The following is a 22,286-nucleotide window of genomic DNA, read 5'->3' on the forward strand; positions in this document are numbered from 1 at the left end:
AATTTTTGTCCACATTTCACATGTCTCTGTTTCTCTATTTGCTGGTCATCTTCAAAATCATCTCCTGCCAACACCAGTCTCTGGTTCAAGTATGATGCACTCTTGAGTCTTCTAGTAAGCTTCTCTGCTTTTACTTGTCTCTTGAGTAGTTTCCTTTGGAGCACTGGCAGAGGTTTCTCTGGCAACATACGTGTCTGTGAGTGCATGTGTCTGGGATGTGTTATTGTAAGTAGAATGAAAAGCAGTGGCCCCTTCTGCTTGCTGGCTCATTCTTTGTTGGATAAACTTTTTTTACCCTGTTCTGCATCAAAAGTGTCTTTTGGTCCTCCTGGAATAAATATTCTGGAAGCAACTGGATACAGTTGCTTAAATCTCACAACTGCCTCTCAACGCTTCCTGATTTTTGGGATAAACTTGCTTTTCCTTCTGCCTGGTGTACAGTGAAAAATCATTTTCCTCAAACCATTTGCTGTCCCTAATTTTTTAATACTTTCTGTTTTGCCACTTTGTCACCAACAAGTCTGTGCTGGTATGACTACATACTTATTATACAGTGACTGTCCATTAATATTCAAAAGTGAGTGCGCTGATTGGCCAGCCCAACCAGCGTTGCCATTGTAAATCCGAGAATATACCAATGGAAGAAGGTCAAGTCGCCCTGACTTTTTCCTGTTAGTGTATCTCATATATTGTTTTTTTTTACTTTAATTTTTTTGAATGAAAAAAGAAAACGGAAGACTTATGAGGGAGACAATGCAGACAAAAGTAAAAGGATAATCAGGTACGCTCTGCAAAACTTAAACTTACCTGATTATCCTTTTATTTTGTCTGTCCCGCCTCTCCCAAACGTAAAAAGTCTCCCGGTTTCTTTTTTATATTCACTATATATATATATATATATATATATATATATATATATAAAAAAAAGCAGCAGCAACAACAACGGATATCTTCCTTTCTCCATTGCTACCTCTGCACACCATTCATGTACTGCATTAGCATGGGAACACAAGTCCCATACACATCCGCAGTACATCAAAATAAGCCCCAGGATACCTGCAAAATGTGGAATGGCACCACGGACTCATTATACAAAGACATTATTTAAGGAAAGTAAGTATTTTTTTCTTAAATAATATAATTGTATAATAGCAATAACCCACGGCTGGGTATGGGCAATGCTGGATTTTACCCATGGTTGGCCGTGGGTAAATCCACCATTATTGCTTAACTATTTCTGGTCTTTGGCTGCTTTTTTTCTGGGTCTACTTTGAAACATCTAAAACCCATAACATCGATTTTCATAACATCTAACTACAGATCACAAGACAATAGCACCCCTTCCGCATATAACGACACCAAATTACCAAATACTTTTTACTACGTTTCTGCATGGGCGCAAGCCCTCTAGAACCCTCCCCATGTAGGGGGCTCCGCCTCCACACCCCCTGTAAATTAAAATATACAAACTCCAAGATCACACTACAATGGGCAAAGGTTAATTTCCTAACCCCACTGCATCAAGCCCCCCTGCAGAAACGTAGTAAAAAGTGTGTGTGGTAATTTGGTGTCATTATATGTAGACGGTATGTTATTTTAACGTGATTTGTACTGTTAGATGTTATGAAATTCGTTGTTATGGGTTTTAGATGTTCTGGTCTCAATGTTATGAAATTAGATGTTATGGATTTTAGATGTTTCAAAGAGGGACCCCTGTTTCCTGGCCAGATTTGGAGCATACGACTGTGCCTTCTCAGATAACAAGTCATGCTTTCTAAAACCAGTACAGTTGTTTATTTGTACTTTCTTAAAATTAATGCAGTCTATTTCCAGGTTCTCAGGTTCAGAAGAAAATCTCTGTTTTTCCCTGTCTCCTCTGTCTTCTAACTCTATTTTTTGAAATGTCTTTTCCTGAGAAACCTCATGCTTAGCTAGATTTTTCTTCATTTTAACCTCTGATTTTTGCATGTTTATTACATAATCTGAATAGCTAGTTAAAGCGCCCCCCCCAACCTTTTATTATTTAAATTGATATATCCCTTCACTGTTTATTTTAAACCTCTTCAACTGCATTTGATCATTTTCCTTTAACTTACTGGAAGCCATCTCATGTACCAAAACTGAAACTTGGATGTGTTTTACTGAACAACTGCAAGATTCTTCTAGCCAAAGTTTTTCTTTCTGGATGATTTTCTCTCACGTTCTCCAAATTTCTTTTTGCTGGCAACACACCTGACAATTTCACAGTTTGTACTTTCAACACTGGAGGAGGTCAAATAAAGCTGTCACAGTGTGCAGCCATCTTGGAAAGTCAGTTTATTGTTGTTGTGTCTTTCAGCTTTTTTATTTTACCTTTTTGTATTTTCTCAGTAATAAATACAGTAGAAAATACACCTCATCTTGTTATCATCTGTATCTTCTTGGCATAACATTTGGCCTGTGAATTACTTATTGGGTGCTAACTGTTCACCTGCGAATAGAGCTGTCCATGTATTGTCTATTGCTGTTGGGAGTTCTCTGCCTGTTGCGCAAGCATATGTCCTTTATTGTGTCTTTTTGTTTCCCATCTTACAAAGTGTGCTCAGTACACTGGCAAGAGGAGGGAATAATCAGAAAATCAAAAAAAAGAAATGGCGCCCTGTGTGGCAGCGGTTGCATCGGGTCGTCAGGAATTTCTTTTTCACTCAAAAATGCAAGAAAACCTGTTTCTGGGCTCTTAAATGAAAGTGCAGGAGTTTACAGTATACAGAAACTGATGGAAATCAAGCATACTATATTGTCATGCTGCTGGACTGCTGTTCTGTTGTCTGCAGAGTCGGTGAGACCTACTACAGTCTCTGATCTCTACAAGTTGAGGATTTTAACCCTGCATGCTGCTAAGTGCCTGAAACATGAGATGGGAGGTGCTGGAACAGGCTGGATAAGTAAAAAAAGGAAGAGAGATGTGAAAGAACAAGAAAGAGGATGTAGAGTTGGTACTGCTGCTAAACTAAAGGCAAACCCTCCCAGGTCTGCACTGCCCTCGAAACTGTTTGCAAATGTGTGTTCTGTTTACAAGATGGATTACTTAAGGATGGAACTCTCTTCAAAGAACAAGGTGAGACATTTGTTTAATTATGATTACTGAGGTATGCTGCACAGCAATATCGGTGGCAATGCAGTTAATTTAAACAAGTTTCACACTGTATCATGCAGACAGAAGCCAAGCAGTGTATGTGTAAAGGCTAGGGAAGAAGTAGCCTGCATTTATGTTAATAACAGATGGTGCAGTAACTATGTGGTCGTTATGTCTCACTGCTCTGAGAATCTGTAGTTTGTCTATAAAATGTAGACCTTTTAACATTTCTAGAGAGATAAAACCAGCAACTAACGGCAAAACCAAGAAAATCCACAAAATGAGAGACTCCCAGTCCATTTCAAAAATAATGTAATTTATTGTAAGCGCTTTCGCTGGAAACAGTTCTCCAGCTTCTTCAGACTAAAAAATTACATGACACTTACTCCCAAATTTTAAAAACCCCACTTAAAAAACGCACTTCCAATGAAATTCATAGAGAGATAAATGGAATCTGCATAAACAGTAGTGTATATCCCACCTACTGCTAATACAAATGAGACACTCCCAAAATTGTGCCATTCTACCTGTGACATGCAAAATAAACACCCTGAGTTTGCTCATGTGATAGCTGGTGATTTTAATCAGGCTGATCTGAAGTCAGTACTCCCCCATTACTACCAGCATGTAAACTTTCCAACAAGGGGTAGGAGTACCATGTAAAAAGTGTACACCAGTAAAAACAAGCCTACAAAGCAGTGCGTCATCCACACCTTGGGAGCTCAGGTCATCTTTCTTAGCATGCTGATGCCTGCTTATAAACCTGCTCTGGTTAGGGAGAAACCCATGGTGAAACAAATCAGGATTTGGTCTGAGGGAGCATTATCAACTCCCCAGGATTGTTTTGAGTGTACTAACTGGAGCATTTTCAAAGAGGCAGCCACAACAGACCAGCACATCGACCTAGATGAGTACACCGAAGCAGTGATGGCATACATCATAAAATGCATCGATGATGTCACAGAGATCAGAAGGATCATCACAAGAGCTAACCAAAAGCCCCATGGTTTACAAGTAAGGTCTATGATCTTTTGAAGGCATGAAATTCAACATTCAGGGCAAATGACAGGAAAGCCTTAAGTGTGGCAGGGCAAATGACAGGGAAGCCTTAAGTGTGGCAAGGCAAATCTGAAGAAAGGTGTAAGAGGCTAAGAGGGAATATGCAAGGAAGATACTAAACCACTTTGAGGACACGAGGAATACCAGACAGTTATGTCAGGGTATACAACAAATTATGGACTATAAAATGAGAGCTGCACAATGTGATAACACTGACTTCCTAGGCAGGCTGAATACCTTTTTTTGGAAGATTTGAGGAGAGGAACAGCATAACTGTGCAAAGATTACACACAGAGCAGTATGATGCAGTACTTAGCCATAGCCAGATGAAAGTAAAAAGTGTGCTACAGAAAGTCAATCCCAGAAAGGTGGCCGTTCCAGATAGTATCATGGATAAGGTGTTAGAGCTGTGCATACCAACTATATTCAGTACTCATGGATATATTTAACACCTCACTTGGCCTACCAAGGGTCCCTCCCTTCATGTTTCAAAGTAATGAATATCATCCCTCTACCCAAAAAAGCCTCACCCTCCAGCTTGAGCGATTCCAGGCCTGTTGCACTAACATCCACAGTTATGAAATGTTTTGAGAGGCTAGTCAAGAAACACCTGTCTGTGGAACTACCATCAAATTTCGATCCACTGCAGTTTGTCTACAGAGAAAACAGATCCATGGCTGATGCAATTGTGATCGCATTGCATCTTGCTCTTGAGCATCTGGAGAGCAAGGATTGCTATGTGAGAATGCTGTTCATTGACTTTAGCTCAGCATTTAACACAGTTGCCACTATGCAGTTGATTAAGATAGTACATCTGGGCATCAGCAAACACCTTTGCAACTGGATCCTGGACTTTTTGATTAACAGGCCACAGAAGGTTTGTGTGGGCAAGAATACTTCTAGGAGCATGACACTCAACACAGGTGTTCCTCAGCGTTGCTTTCTCAAGCCCCTTATTATTTACTATCCTAATCTATGACTGCCCAGCAAACTTCAATACAAATCGTATCATCAAGTTGCGGACGACGCCCAGTCATGGGTCTCATCAGTAGAGAGGGCGAGAGTGCATACAGAGAAGAGGTTTAACGCACTGATTGCCTGGTGTGCAAGAAATAACCCCCCCCAAACACCTTTATTGAATTATCACTTGTGATATAGGCAAATTTACATATAAAAGTAATCAAAATATATTAACATAAACATTATACTTACAATATATATATATATATATATATATATATATATATATATATTGTATCATATAACCTAAACAATATTCCATAAATTATTCATTTCCTGCCTTTTTTTAAAAGCAAGAAAGATCTTTATTAAACCATCACCTACTACATAGGCAATGGTACATGTATATAAATGAAAACAAGCCATGCCGATATAGTCCTAGTTGCAAGCATTTTACATCACAGACCACACTGACACACACCCATTTGCAAACATTATACATCACTTATAGTCTACGTATTTTCTCACTCAAACATTACATAGCTCATTTAAGTCATGCTGCCTTTTAAACCTCATTCCTCCCTTGTATGCATTGTTCCCACAATTCCCATTTTTTTCCTATGTAGTTTGCTCCAGCATTTTTCTAAAGATCTCCGTTCCAGTTGTTTTATCTATGTTACTATAGTCACTACTTCTAGTATAGTTAGTTTAGATTTTGATTTCCATTTTCTAGTAATTGCTTTTTGGCAGCAACCATTATTAGACACAGCAAGGCCTTACCATGTCTAGGCAATTCCGATTCTGTATCATAGCTCAAAAAAATTATCTCCCTCATCAGAACAATCTGCCACCCAGCATCTGACAGTGCATCCTGAAGCGAATCCTTAAAGTCCGCCAATTCACTGCACTCCCAGAAAATATGTTCCCAATTACCACTTTCTTCCCTGTCACACCTCCAACATTTGCTGTCTGAGGAGAAATTCTCTGTCATCTACTCAGGGTATAGAAATGTCTATGCAAACATTTCCAGGCACAATCCTAAATCTTCTACATTTTGTTGCATATTTGGGAGACATACATATAGCCTCCCATTGTTTATTTGTCAATTGCTTATCCAATCTCTATTGCCAATCCTTTTCTAACTTCCTTTGATTCTTGTAGTTATTATGCAATAATTTTATATGCTGTACTAATTCCTTTTTTAATGTCGGCTTCTGTTCTAGATTCTATTGAAAACTATCACTGCTGGTCTTCAGTTTAGAACTCCCTTATTTCTTTCTCTTTGCCTATACTCTATCAGTCCTTGATATGGAAGGCAGTCTCTAACCTGCAGTCCAAATAAATTATTGGCGTCCTCCCAGTCTATCATCTTTCCCTCTCTAGTTTGCTCCTTGTAACTTTGTCTAGTCATTGACAGCTCAGATTGTTGGGACTTCACATTCACTGAGAGGTATTATTTTATCAATTATTTATTAAGCCCAGACAACTATTATAATTTATACTGCTAACCCAGGTGCAATATTTTTTCTTCAGCTGCTACTTCTATGTGCTTGTTCACCCATAATGTGATGCATGGTTCATGTGCAATACCGTTACTTGAATCTTGCTGTTTGATGTGTGTTTTTAGTACCTTAACAAGTATGTGGTTCTAGGAATATATATAGCTGGAAGTGTAGAGTTGATTTGTAAGATGGTGGTTGTATTATATGCTTTAAATTGTCTTTTCTGTGTATGTGATTTCTTTTTGTCTGCCCCCTGATGAGCTGATTGTGCGGAATCTTACTTAATCTGCACGTGTGTAGATCTAAATAACAATAAAGTTACTTTTGAACTCTAAATAAGTGGGATATTAGCCTTACTGCAAGAACTTGATTATGAATGTTTTATTTCGTGTGTAGAGTTTTACAGGAGTGTAGAAATCTTATTGGTGTATAGGTTGATATGAGGCTAGTCATTAAGACCTTTAAAAGTTTAACCAAATAAACTCCTTGAGTTACTTTATAATTCACTAGTCATCACCTCCTTTATTTTTAAGGGCTTTGTAGGATACCTACTTAAAGAATTTATCCCATCCAGCTACTATGACTGACTTTGAAAATGGATGGCTTACTGCTTTGTTTGACATTTAGTGGGAGCTTATTGTTTAAACATGGGATGCTTTGGGTTAAGCACCTCTCTGAGTCAATTGTTTGTGAAATTTGAGATCCCTAGCTTTGGTGTTTGATTGGGGTTTGTCAGTTGGCCAAAGGGTCACACTGTATTTCATTTGCATTTGTTGACCGCAAGAGTCCGCTGGGTCATAGCGATCCATTTTCAGTGGATGCCCGGGGATAAAAGCTCCACAAGAAGTTATATTAATAGTGAAAGAGAGGTTGCATAATAGACAAAATTCAGTCAGAAACATTAAAGTAATATTATAGTAAGCCATAGGCTTTCATGTGTAACATTCATTGAAAAAGAAAATGAAGAATAATGAGAGGTTACATATTTACAGAAGTATTCAGTATAAAAAAACATTATAGTAGTCTATAGGCTTTCCTGTGTAACATTCATTGCAAAAGAAAGGGAGGTTATCTAGTGGATAGGTAATCAATATATGCACATTTAAAACAATTCTGGCAAAGAAAATACACATTTGATAGTAATGTATCTTTTGAGTATTCTGTGAAAAAAAGAAATGTTTACAACATTCACAGAGAAGGGTATAGGATCTTATGAGTTGGGGGTTGCTTAGGTAGGAACATGAGAAAGGCATTTCCATTTGGAGGACAGGTGTGAGAGCAGGTAGGTCTTGAAGTTGTTGTGGTTAGATGTTGCGTAGTGGAGAGGGGAAAGAGTTCCATTGTTTAGCTACGGTGCAGGCTAGTAGTAGTAGTTGGCTAGGGGGATGAGAGGGTTTGTGCACTTGTAGGAGATTTTGGCTCTTGGATCATAGGGAGCAGCAGCGTGTGTAGGGTATTAGGGCTGTGGCCAGGGACGGACAGTCTGCTTGTTTGAAGATGATTTTGTGGGTAGTGGTAAGTTGCAGATATGTGAGGTAGTTGGGGAGTTCTAGCCACTTTAGGGTGTGTAGAGACTGGCAGTGATGAGATGAATTTTTGATGTTTGTTGCAAATTTGCTAATTCTCTGGTAGCAGGATTCAAGTTTGGAACACAGGCTAGGAAGAAGAGAGCTGGGATAGGAGTAAGGAGTGGGAGATGGTGTCAAATGCCTTTGATAGGTCTAAAAATAGTGATATGTATTTGCCCTTGTCGCATGCTAGGTTGATGGTCTCTAGAAAGGAAAGGAGGGCAGTCATGGTACTGTGGCCGGGGCGAAAACCGTGTTGAGTATGGGAGAGGAGTTTGTTCAGGGTTAGATATTGCAAGATTTGTGCATGGATAGTTTTTTTCTAGTATTTTTGAGAGAGGGGAAAGTATGGCTATGGATCTAAAATTGGTTATCTGTTTTTACCGCCTTTGTGTAGTGGGATGATGTATGCGTGGTGCCAGATAGTTGGGATGTATGATTCCTGTATTGATCTATTTCTTAGAATAGATATGGGATAGGCTATGGTTTTAGCAGATTGCTTGAGGAAGGTGGATGGTAGATTGTCTGCTGCGTTACGACAGGGTTTTAGCTTGAGGAGAGAAGCCTTTTTATTGTGTTTGTGGGGATGGGTTTTAAGCTGAAGGGGGAGGTAGGAGGAGGTTGGCTGGTTGGGGAGGGGGGGCAGGGAAGTAGGAGGATAGTCTTGCTATGCAATCTATAAAGAATGAGTTGAATTTAGTGGCAGTTTCTAGGCTGGTAAGAGTAGGGTCTGGGCATGGGTTGCTTTTATTGCCAGGGTGAAGAATGGAGGAAATGGAGTTCCAAAATTGTTTAGATTTGATGAGTACATAGAGTGGAGTTTGCTGTCATAGGTTTTACGATCTTTAGTTATTAATTTTTTGGCTAAGTTCCGCAGTTTAAATTCTAATAGGGAATTGGCGGTGTTTTGCTTTTGGTATTGTTTCCATTTTGTGTCTCGTTGATGCATGGTATGTTTAGTTTCATAGGATAGCCAGGGGCAGGGATTGTCTTTGATTCGTTTGGATTTAAGGAAGCTAGTTGATTTAACATGGTAAGGAATGTTTTGTTGAAATAGGATACTGTCTAGTGGGAGGGTTTTTAGGGGTGACCAGTCGTTGTGTTTTAGGCATTCTGAGAATATTTCAGGGTTGAAGGAGGCTAGGTTGTGGGTTTGGCTATATTGGTGATGTTTTTGTGTAGGGGAGGATATGCAGTCAACGAAAGCATGTATTGGTCGCTGAGAGGATCGGGTAGTATACCGGCGTTTGAGGCAAGCTTGGGATGGGTAGTCAATATCCAGTCTATGATGGTACCAGAGGTGCCATCTTTGTTTGGCCTGGTTGGAAGGTCTATAAGTTGGGTGTAGTTGTATAGATTGATTGAATGGGATGGGGTGTCAGAGTTAAGAGATGCCCAGTTAATGTTCATGTCAAGGATATAGGTTTTGATTTTGGTATTGGAGCTAAACCAGGATAGTATGTCTTCTAGTGTTTTGGTATTTTTGCCTGGAGGGATATAGATGGACCTGATGCATAAAGATTTGAAATTAAGTTTTAAATAGCCTGCTGTCATTTTGGCATTGGAAAAGGTAGGGATGGGGTTAGTATATGGAATTAGTGTATGGGTGGAGAGGTAGATAATAGCTACTCCACCTCCTTTTTTTGGGTTCTGTCATTGCGAAGGATCTGGTAGCCTGGAGGGAGGATTTCACTCAGTGATGGAAGGTTTAAGCCAGGTCTCGGAGATGGTTATGTCGGTTTGTTCGTGAGCAAGCCAAGCGTGGAGGTTGGGGATTTTATTTTTGAGGCTTTGTGCATTGATTGTGGCGAGGCGGATGGTTTTGGGTTTTAGGGTTTGTTAGGGTGGTTACTGAGATTTCTGGTGGAGTTGGGTCCAGGGTTAGGGTGGATGTCACCTGAGAGAGAGAGGGAGATGTAGAGGAAGAGTTGATTGAGGTGGTGTGTGGGAGATGGGGACGAAGGGTTGAGAAGGGGGAGTTTTGTTTTTTTTTAGTTTGAGAAGGGTAAGGGGACGGTGGGGTTGGGAGTATTTTGGGTTTGAAAAAATGGGTTGGGTTGGAGGACTAGAGTTCAGGGGAAATTTGGCTACAAGTAGGAGATGTAATTGGGAGGTAGGGGGTGGTGGCTTGGGGGTTGTGAGGTGGGTGTGTGTTAGGGAGGAGTGTAAGGAAGGGGAGACTGTAGAAACCCTTATGGTTGGCAGTGTGGTTAATTGAACCATTCTGACTGAGATTGCTGTACAGTAGGGATTGGGGGAATTTGAGGCTGCACTGCAGTGGGAAAAGGGCAGAGTTGGTGTAAATAACTGGGAGGGGGTGTGGAGGGTACGGGGGGGGGGCTTGCCCCCCTGCAAAAACATTGTTTCTGTTGCTGGCAGGTGGTGTGTGGATTTATATAAGTTTTTTGATTAACTACATTGTCTTCCATATAGTCTCAACCATGTGGGTTTTGACGATGCTGTTTCCATAAACTGACATAAATCTGTTTGAGTGAGATCCCTACCTCTGGTGTTTGAGCAAGATCCCTAGCTTTGGTGTTTGAGTAAGATTTGTGGGTCTGGATCTGCATAGGTGTTGGATGCTCAGAAAACAAAATAAAGTACTGAGGAACTGAAGTGATTTTGGAAACTAGTTGGACAAGATAGGTTTTCTGAACTAGTATAGAAACAGAGAGTGAGTGGGTCAGTAGGCTTGCAACCTTTTTTCTTTCTCCTCTGGGCTGTCCAGAAATCAGAATGATGGGTTGTTTAGAAAACACTGTACAGACTCCAGTTTTTTTTAATTAGCAGCATTAACAGAATGCTGAAGTTTGTTGAAACTCAAACTCTGGCTTTTTTTTTTTTTAATAAAGAAAAACATGTCTAGCATGATGCAGTCAGGTCAGAGATTGGGAAAAGATGCTCCATCTCCCAGTGATGTGTCCATTTATTAGGGGGAAGGGAGAAGTGGGTTTATGGTGGTGAATTGCTTTAGTCTTGATCATTTTTTTTTGTCTCTGGGAAAGGTGGCAATCTTAGTTATTAGCATAAGTCCTAATGATGAAAGTATCAGTTTGGAGGGTGTGTGTCGTTTTGATAGAAGATGGGAGAACTACTTGCCAGATAGAACTACTATACATTTCTCAGTATTTCGCTTGACCATTGTTCATATACTAAGAATTGGCATTGTCAAGTCCTTGCTTGAAGTAACTGTGTATTGGAATGTGAGGTGACATTTGTGCCCAGATCATAGTCATCAAAGTTGGATAGCAAGTCCTGAAACGTTAGAGTGGATATGAGAAATATATGCTGAACAGGAGGTAGGACAGTACTTAGCCCTGCAGCACACTGCATTTTTTATTCATTGGAAGGCCCTGCAACTTTATTGGGTTCTTTCATTAAATTAGCTTGCCAAAGCCTCGGCGGATATGATCCTTAAAGCAAGTGTTACCGATTAGCTTACTAAACTTAATGTAAATCCCTGCATTTTCTGCTGGATATCTTATCTGTACCTAAAAATTGTTTAAGAAAAGCAGCTCAATTCATACAACCCCCCCCCCCCCCCCCCAAAAAAAAAAAAAAAAAAAATCACAAACAAGCGCCGGCTAACAACAATCTTAAATGTACCACTGGAAATCCTAAAACTGAGTGTGAATTCAGGGTGACCTTTCCACTAAGGCAACTATAAATCCTTCAGCTTTGTGAGGAAGCTAACACTCAGATATGCTTTTTACCTTTTGCAATAAAACTTCCCACTTGGATACCAGAGAGAGAGTCCAATATTCTGCTGTCAAATGCTGAAATAGCTACCAAACTACTGCCACATTCTGGTAGGTTCAGAGAAGTAAAAGGATCTAATGACATTTCCCCAACTTATTTAGTGTGTGTGGAGATGAAAGTGATTATGTCATCTACTGTTGTGGTGGTTACCATCCATAGCTGGACTCTCTCTACTGCTGTTTATTTCACATTTAGGTGAAGATATTTAGGATGCTTAAAGAAGCTGCTTTTGTGCAGAAGTTGTGGCCTTGACTGAAACAGGTGATTGTGGGTTGACTAGCTGACCCAGCACCTAAACAGCCAACCAGAGTGATTAATTGACAGTGTGGCCTATCAGAGGCGGGCAGAGGACTATTTTTGACTTTGGAACATGGAGACCATTTAAGCTTAGGCAGCACAGAAAGTGTGTTGGCTGAGCGTGTGAGAAAATGGCATGTTGTAAGGCTACATTGGTGGCAGGGATACAACCGTGAGGCTATCTATACTTGACATACATTGCTCATTTCTCTTGAATGAAACAGCCTGGGGTGTAGAAGAAATGGTTCTCACCAGCTGAGAATTGACAGCTCCGTACTTCTTGATTCTAACTTCTACTTTAGCAGCATAAGTGGTTGATGGAAAGCTAATCCCTCTTCAAGTAGATATCTTCCCTCGCAGTGGATAACAAATAGGCCAGTAAAGCCCATGAGGGTTAGTTGATGAGAGCAGGACAAAAAGATGTAGGAGGATCAGTAATTATGATATGCAGTATTTACTTATGTTGAGCTGTTTTAACATGACCTGTTTCTTTTTCCTTCCCTTAGGACCAATGGTGGAAGACGACGAGGTTATATGGGTCATTTAACAAGAATAGCCAACTGCATCTTACACAGTTATGAAAAAGGATCGCATAGTGTTCTTATACAACAGCTCATGAATGGTATTTTGCTTTTAAATGTTTACAAAATCTAAATTGCATGATTTTCTGCTAAGGCTTTTTGCCATACATCACTGTTATACAGGTGGTAAGTCGTGTATGGTTTTGTGTCATACATCACTGTTATCACATGTGTTGTACTCCTGTGTCTGAAAAGGGAAAATGGGCATTGTGTGAAAATCTTTTGTTCTTGACGTGCATAACCACTGGACTTTGTTCTAAAGTTGGATTAATATTTTTATTATTTAAAATGCATACAAATTTCATGCATCATTGTTAAAAAAAAAAAAAAAAAAAGAAAAAAAAAAGATCAGACAGCAAGTTGGAAAGTGAGTTAATCAAAGAACCAAACTTTGAGAGGGTCCTGTGGAGTATTCCTTTTCAGTCCAGATTGTTTACTTTGCAAGCATGATGGATCTTGCAACTCTCAGTTGTTCTCAGTCTTCTGTTCTGAAAACTCACCTGTTGTATATGACATATATGACTTGTAGCTGCAGAAAAACAGCTTTGATAAGACACTCTTGATAAGAGAAACATTTCAGGCTGCTTACTGTTTGAAAGAAAAAGCATGTTACGCACATTACATTTGCCCATGCGTGCCAGTGCCTGTGTACAGTACACCTCAGTCTTATTCATATTCCTGATGAAAATAAAAGTACTTGGTAAATGGTGCACCATTAATCCAAATAGAGCTGTTTTGTATTTGGGGAAACTGCCAACTGTGAGCATTTCTTGTGCCTAATATGAGCACATGAAATTGCCTTAATTACTCTAGTTTAAAGTGTCTTTTTGGCTCCCCTTCTCAGCTGCCTTTGTATATCCTCTTTTTAGCATGTAATTTGCCTTCACTTTAGCATATCGTAACATATCTAATAATCCTAAGGGCTCACGTACTTAATAGCTTCCCCATGTATAAGGCCTTGTAGCCAATGTAGTACATAATCCATAATGTATTGTTTTCTAATTTAACATGTAGCATAACTATTGTGAGGTGAAAGGGGCAGCCGCCCCAGGCCCAAAGTGTTAGAGGTCATGACTGGGACATGTGTTTCTATTGTTAGTGTAGTACTAGTATTCATTTGTGTATCTGCATTTCTGAATTCCCATAGCAGAAATTAATTTTGATCATGCTCTACACTTCAGCACTTTGTGTGTGGTAAAAGTTGTAGCAAGCCAATTGCTACAATTTGAAAGCGATGTTTTTCTCTCTTCTCAGCTAGGCAACAAGGGGTGGGGCACAGAAATGGAACCACTGAACCTTTTTGCTCTTTAGCAAGAAGAAATGAAGTAAGAACATGCTAGGTTGTAGACTGGCACTGGGTGTTAGAAGAGCCAGCTTATGGCTTTGGGTTTAACTACAGCAGAGGGAATGGATTGCTAGCTGTATTGGACGTTAGCTGTTGTAACCTTCTAGCTGATAGGTAACTGCTGTCATGCAACAGCTGCCGTATGCTTATTGAAAATTAATACTACCACCATGTGACAGAGGGGATAATATGATAGATGTAGAGGCCAAGATGTTCTTCATGTTTCACTGTTGCAGTCCATCACGTGTGGGTTTATCCTTGCTGTGGTAGCTCTGTCGGCCAAAATATCAGAGTCAGTGTTATTGTGTGACGACTGCCTTTGCCTATAGTCTGACGTCAGGTCGTCAGTGCTATAAAGCAAGGCAGCTGGCGTCATTACATCAGTCTTTCTTGCCATGGAGCCCGTAGCAGAAGCAGTTTGCACGAGTGCCGGTCAGTCGCTACCAGAAGTTGAATTTCAGCAGAAAATGTTTAAAGCTAAGTACCCCGTTGGGGACCCTTTTTTCTTGCTCTAACCAATGTCTGAAAAAGTTAACAATGGTCTTGCCTGTGGAAAGCAGACCCCACACCAAGACTTTCATTCTTACTGCATCACTTGTTTAGGCCCAGACCACGACGTCCCTTGTTGCCGATTCTGTGCCCTCTTTAATGCCAGAACCATTCGCTGTAGAGCTCTTTTTGTAGACAATTATTTTCGTGTTCTGTCTTCGAATTCCGATATGGTCTCTGTCAGCCAGCAATCTGTGGATAGGATATTCCAAAAAAACGTAGAGATAAAGATAGAGACAGGCCACACAAGGCTAAGCCTTCTGATGGCGCTACTGCTAAGCAGGTCGTCAGTTCTCTGGAATTCAGTGAGGCACTTTCGCAGCCCCTTATGCCCAACTCGCTATCTATGCAGGCCTCTGCTGAGACCCTTTCGGAGTCCGGTATGCCGCAGAAATCTACTTCATCTTCCAAGCCTTTGGCTGTCTCTGCCTCAGTTGGGTTCGGAGACGTGACACAGGCATCCGCTTCCGAGGAAGCCTTTTGCACTATCGAATCTAGACAAAAACTGACGTCTTCGCATCCGACTACCACTTCTCAGAGACCGACGGATTCTGTCAGGCCTAGAAGCCAGGCCAATCCTAGGAGACCTGCTTCTAGCCACCGTCTTGCTACTGCTCCCCCACCCCAAGCTCAAATTCTTAAAATGGCGGAGGATCTTATCTCCCTCATCCAAGGTACTCAGGCCCCCACTCCTAAAAGGAAAAGGCATCCTTCTGCAGAAATTGATAGACCAAGAGTCTGAGGAATCTGATTATTCTGCTTTTGAAGAGGAACAACATCCTTTAACTGTTTGAGGATTCAGATGCAGAGCAGTCCATCCCTTCTGCCACCCCTCCCAAGGACCTCTCATTTGGAGAAACCCTTCATTCCCTCAGGGAACATTTCCAATGGGAATCTCAAAACTTCCCTCAGTCTAAGAAAAGACTTAGAGTTTCTGGACCTGCCTCAGCACAGACCCCTGGCCATCCCACCTATTTTGGAAGTGGTAAATTATGTTTTCTATGAGTCCAGCTTAGCCCCTGATGCCCTGGCTCCTGCTCCAAGTAAACCTGACAGGTGCTACAGAGTACTGGATTCTCACAAATACCTGTATAGGAATCCTGCTGCAGACCAGCAGACCATAGGGACCCAAAGGAGTTAAGACTAGTTCTGCCAAGAATCCTCTCCCTTCTGACAAAGACTCCAGAGCCCTGGACAGATGGGGTAAGAAAGTTTACACCTTTGCGACCTTCGCTATCAGAGCACTCAATTGTCCGTTCCATATGTTAAAATTTCAACAGCACACTTTGGGACAATTAAAACAGAAGATTGCTTCCTCTCCTGACTGTGCCAACTCAAAGGAGCTGACAGAATTACTACACTCTGCTTGTCAAGTGGCCAAGCACTCATTACAATGTAGATATGATGCCCTAGTAGCCTCTAGCAGGGCAGCAGTGATAGGATCTGTTAGGAGACCTGCATGGCTGAAGGAACACCCTCTCCCTGATCATGTCAAGTCAAAACTTATTGATGCACCCCTAGACAAGGAGCTCCTGTTTGGGGAAAAAGCAGAAGTGCTTAAAAAGATGGTTGACAAAGCAAAATCTATGCAAACATTAAAAGATTTCTTTCAAGTTCAACCTCCCAGATTCAGAAGGAACTTTCCCTCTAAGCACTGGGCCTTCCCTGCACCCAGCAGACAGGGCCAAGGTAAGTGCTGCAGGGACAGGCCAACCAGGCCCCTATCCCAGGGCCAACAAAGACGCAAACAATGGACCACTTCCGTTTATAAGACAGAGAGTGCTAAGCCAAGATTTTATGGCAAGCACTCACAATGACTGGCCCTGCCCCCTCTGCCCTCCCTTCACTCATCAAAAACTAGGAGGAAGGCTCACCCTCTTCAAAAACAATTGGGTTTCTATAACCAAGGACCAATGGGTCTTAAAAATCATTTCTCAGGGATACAGATTCTTTTTCAGCAAACTCCCAGCTCTCCCCCCAAACCAATGGGCAGAGCCATTGAAAAAGGTCCAAACTATAATATCCCAGGGTGCCGTAGAACCTGTCCCCCCAAATCAAACAGGAAAAGGTTTTTACTCCAGACTATTCCTTTTTCCCAGAAAAGAAGGCACTTGGTGCCCCATCCTGGATCTATCCAAACTGAACACCTCCTTGGAAGTTCCCAAATTCAAAATGCTAATTCAGCAGCTCCTGCCTATGCTAACAAAAACTGCCTGGCTTGTGACACTAGACCTAAAAGCTGTCTTCCTCCACATCCCCATCAGGGAATTGTGCAAAAAATTAATGTGCTTTAGAGCAGGCTATCAACACTCAGTTCTCTGCACTGCCCTTTGGCTTATCTACTGCTCCCAGAGTATTTATGCTTGGCTCCGGCTATAGCATTCTGCAGACAGAGAAATATACAGTTTTACCCTTACCTGGACAACTGCCTCATTCAGGCAGAGTGCAAAGAAAAGTTGCTCCAGGTCTTTCTCTTTGTCAAATCTCTCCTTACTTCCCTAGGGTTCACCATCAACGAGAAAAAATCAAAACAAAACCCCACCAGAAAAATTATTTTCCTGGAAGCTGTGCTAGACACAGCATCCCAAATGGCCTTCCTATCGCCAGAAAAGCAGAGCTTCCTGCCTCTCTACTTCACCCAGCTGGCTTCCAGAAGCCACCTCACTGCGAGGAAGTTCATGTAAGCCCTATCCCCCTCGCCAGGCTTCACAAGAGAAAATTCCAGTGGTACTTAAAAACCTTTGGTGTCACAACTCTGTCCCTAGAGACCACACTCCCCCTGAGCCCATGTATAAGGGATGAATTTCTCTGGTAGGCAGAAGTCTATGCCATGAACAAGGGTCTTCCCTTCATCCTCCATCCTTCCGGCCAGACCATCACCACCAATGCCTCAGACATTGCTTGGGGTCCTTACCTAGCAGGTAGGTGTACCCAAGGCCTTTGGAATGCCCAGCAACTTCACTTGCACATCAATCAGAAAGAAATTATGGCAGTACAAAAGGCTCTGACTTTCTTCCAACGCCATCTCAGGCCAGGGGTCCTCCTTATAAAAACAGACACCATGATGATGTGGTATATCAACGAACAGGGGGGCACCCAATCTTATCCCCTGTGCAGGTTAGCCATGTGTCTCAGACGTACAGTCACCTCCATGGGGCTATACCTATTAGCCCAATACCTACCAGGAGTCAACAACACCCTGGCAGACCACCTAAGCAGAAACTTACTGGACCCCCACGAATGGCAGCTCCACAGAGAAATCTTCCTGCAAATCACTCGAGTGGGGGACCCCATAAGTGGATCTCTTTGCCTTGCACCTCAACCACCAGCTGCAAAGGTTCTGCACCAGGGAGTTCCACCCCCTAGCATGAAAGGTTGATGCCTTGACCTTCCCCTGGAACTCCCTCTTTGTGTACGCTTAACCTCCTATGCCCTTAATTCCAAAGGTTCTGATCAAATTAAGAGAGGAGAGACCAAGGGCCATCCTCATTGCTCCAGACTGGCCAGGCAGCATTGGTACCCCCTGTTACGCAGCCTGACCTTACAAGCCCCAAAGCTGCTTCCCCTGATGTCAGACCTCTTGACCCGGGGGGGGGGGGGTACTGCGAGACCTACAGACTCTGTCTTTCAGCATGACTTGTACACTAAAAACTAACAAGGGCACCCTGTTAAGCAAACAGGTCATGGACATCATCACAGAGGCCAAAAGGCCCAGCACAAGAAAATCATATGCAGGAAAATGGAAATGATTCTGCTCCTGAAAACAATCAAAAGATGGTAGTACCTCCCAACCTTCCATCCCTCTCATCCTGGATTACTTAGCAGAGTTGTTCAATATTGGCCAATCTTTCTCCTCTATTAAAATTCATGGCTCTGCCATTTCAGCCCATTATGATTCAGACCCACCCCTCTTCTCTCATCCTTTGATTAAGCAATTCCTCGGAGGGGCTTCCAATATCAGGCCTCCCAGAAGGCCTCCCACGCCACCCTGGGACTTGAATTATGTGTTAGAAAAACTAACCTTACCTCCCTTCGAACCTGTCGCTTCTACAGAATTGAAATATCTCTCATGGAAGACTGCCTTCCTGCTTGTTATCACCTCAGCCAAAAGGGTCTCTGAACTTCAAGTTCTCATGGTTGTTGAGCCTTTCATTATTTTCCATGCAGACAGAGTCTCCCTGAGGACTAACCTCTCCTTTATGCCCAAGGTGGAATTTGATGTGACCCTTAACCAGGCCATACACCTTCCCACCTTCTTTCCCAAACCTCAAAGCAAGGGGGAAAGAATCCTACACTCACTAGACGTACACAGGTAACTCTGATACTATCTGGACCATACTAAGCCATTCAGAAAAATAGACCAGCTACTTGTAAGCTTTGCCTCTGGGGGAAAAGGAGAAAGCCCATCTCCAAACAAACCATTTCCAAATGGTTTTCACACTGTATCCATTTTTGCTACAGACTATATGGAAAACCCATCCCTAAGTCTATCCGTACCCACTCCACTAGGGCAACCTCCACTTTCACTGCCTTCCTCACCAGGGACATTTTGGAAGCGGCCACCTGTCCATACCTTTACAAAACATTACCACCTTCCCCTCTTTTCTAAGTCTAGGGCAGGGTTTGCCTTTGCAATTCTGCAGGGCCTCTTGATCCATACGTAGGACTCAACCTATCCTTCCAAGTCTTTCCTCAGCTTTGGGAATCCTCCCACAGGTGATGACTGCAACAGTGAAACACAAAGAACATAGTACAGTTGTGTACACTTAGCATAACTGTAGATGTTCAAGTGTATTCACTGTTGCAGTCTTGGTTTCCCTCCCTCCATCCCCCATTTAACATCTTCCTCTGGGGGGGGGGACATAAGCTTCCTTAGTTGGCTTTCAGCCACCAGGACCACTTCTCTCTTTTCCTTTGTGCTTCTGACGGGTTAGGGCAAGAAAAACGGATGTAATGACGTTGACTGACTTACTTTATAGCACTGATGACCTGATGTCAGACTACAGGCGACGGCAGCCGGTGCACAAGAACATTGACTCTGGTATACGGGCCGACTGAGGGCTACCACAGCAGGGATAACCCACAGGTGATGACTACAACAGTGAATACACTTGAACATCTACATTTATGGTAAGTGTACACAACTGTACTTTCTCAGTTGCTCAAAAACATCTGGAAATTGCAGAGTTCTGTTCTAATTTATGCTGAAGTCCTGGCTACTTATTACTGTAAGACCTCTAAACGCATGATACCAGAGACTTCTAAAACATGGTAAACACTCAAAATCTTCAACAGTGGGCACCTTGCTAACTCTGTATAAGAGAGTTCTTATTAGTAAAAACAAATTTCGTACGCCAGCATTATCCATCTCCAGAGTCAGGGAGTCCTTAAGGGTTAAATTGCACTGGGCAACTTTCTCAGAAGCGACTCGGATGTAAAATATGATTTGCACATAGATTGTTAAGCAAAAATCATGGTGACTTTCCACTCTGTGCAAGTCTTATCCGAATCCTAGAGTGACCCCATGGATAGCCACAACTGTCCAAGTTTGCAAGGCAAAGGCGAAACAAAAGTAGGTTGCCAGGCTTTCTTCCATATCTCACACGTGTACATATGCCTGTGGACAGTTTGAGACCTTGACCCATTTACTGTATATCTATGAAATGCGATAGGAAACAGAAGCACCTGTGAAAACCTGCACGGACATGGAGAGGATATGCAGACTGTGTAGAGAGGGCATCCCAGCCGAGAACCAAGCTGGAGAGACTATTGCTGTGAAGCCTACCTAGGGCCAAATAGTAAATAGGTTAAAAATGTTACCGGTCAACATTTACAGTGTTCTTACCATTGAACACTTAAGTAGTTTAGGGATTACAGAAGATGCAGCAGTCCTTGTATGGGGAAAGAAAGTGATTTAAGTTGAGTTAAATGTTCCCTTCTGTAGAAATACAATCATGCCTCTAAAAAAAGTTGATTAAGGCATTAGGTGTGTTTTTCTGTAATTCATTGCTTGTCATCATGGAAGGAGTTGTGCAGATCACCAGCATACAGTATACCTAGTGACCTTTATCCTCACCATTTATAGTGTACAGGTCATTATCATCAACCTGCTTTTCCCCGTTTGACATGGTTTGAGGGTGTCATGCCAGCTGTTGCCACATCTCACAATTCAGAGATGCACTTCAGTCTTTTTTGAAAGTCATGTCTGACTGTTGCTGATACTCTGTTACACAGTTCATCTCTTGGCTTGATGTCCTAGTCTCCTCTTGTTTGCTTTCTGTATGTCCCAAATCTGTTTTGCAGAATTACTTGTTTCTTGCACATGTAACCAAGCCCACCATAATCTGTTCTCCTTGACCTTTTCTGCAATATGGAGCTGCTTTGGCTTCCACTCTGATGGTCCTCATTTCTTCACCTGTCCCTTAATGTACATATTGTGACCCATCTTAGGAACTTAATTTCCATGACCTCAAACTTCAGCTACTATGCTTTCACTGCCTACATTTCTGTGTAAACAGAAGCACTGGTCACAGCACTTAACATTTGTTGGTATTGTTGTGCAAAGATACCAGGCAGGAAATGTTCTGTTCCAGTATTTTTTTTTTTTTTTTTTTTGTAGTACAAATTCCAGATGACTCAAAACTGACAAAATCTATGGTGAGTGTGGTACTTCTTAATGTTGATAGTGTGAGCAATAAGCTGATTAACCTAAAAGCTTTCTTGAGTGATTTGCATGATCATTGAAATATGGTTCAAGGAAATGTCATGCATTCCTCAAACTGTGTTTTTATGGCTTTTTACTATTTCTGATCATATGGATCAAATGGAAGCATTATCTGTCCATGTCAAGGACTCGCTTCCAGCTCAGAATTTAGATGCCTGTATATAGGGAGAAACTGAGTATTATCGTAACAGTCAGTACATTAAATGCAGTCTTGTGGGTTGCTATATTACCCAGTTTTTGCTCACAAAAGATCACAATGAAATGTTTATTAATTTGCTAAATAGAGAGATTAGTGATAATGCCATATTTTTGATAAATTTTTTTTTTTTGCTTGTGGTCAGTCACCACCTCTGTCTGAAGGCCATTCATTCACCAGACAGAGGTGACTGACCAGAGGGAAGTATCCTGTAGACAGGCTTGAAGGTTGTCTGTGCCCTGTCCTGCCTCACAGCTCCTCCAAAAATGCCCTTGTCGAAGTCACCTCAGAGTCTGGCTTTGCCCTCACCCAGCTGGAGCCAGTTGCACATAAAGGTTGTACTTTTGTTGCCGTTTTGCCCCCCTGGCTTAAGAAATGCTTGATGTCCATGTTGTTAAGCCACATCGCATCATTCACATGGCAGAGCTCGGAGGCATTTCTGTTTAATCCCATTCCTCAGAGGGTCATGTGTACACCCACATTACCGTTGGAGCCAACAGTACCTCCTTGATCCATGTTTGCTTCTGTGCTTGTTTAGTGATACAAAACTTGTATCTCTGATTCTGTGGTTTATGCTGGCATACCAGTCATACAGCAGTGTATTGACATTGCAAAGATCAGACCAATTTCC

The 22,286-nt window shown here is 41.8% G+C and overlaps 1 protein-coding gene across 1 annotated transcript in view; it reads left to right on the top strand.

Annotated features, from left to right (window-relative positions):
- PPP6R3 (protein phosphatase 6 regulatory subunit 3) overlaps window positions 1-22,286 on the top strand; it is a 3,115,682-nt gene that overhangs the window by 1,874,466 nt on the left and 1,218,930 nt on the right. The window contains exon 13 of the mRNA XM_044065977.1: window positions 12,767-12,882. Coding sequence (XP_043921912.1) covers window positions 12,767-12,882 — 116 coding nt within the window. The remainder of the gene's footprint in view (window positions 1-12,766; window positions 12,883-22,286) is intronic.

This window comes from Protopterus annectens, chromosome 3.part0, assembly GCF_019279795.1.
Source record: "Protopterus annectens isolate FY-2018-M chromosome 3.part0, PAN1.0, whole genome shotgun sequence".
NCBI classification, from domain to species: Eukaryota; Metazoa; Chordata; order Ceratodontiformes; family Protopteridae; genus Protopterus; species Protopterus annectens.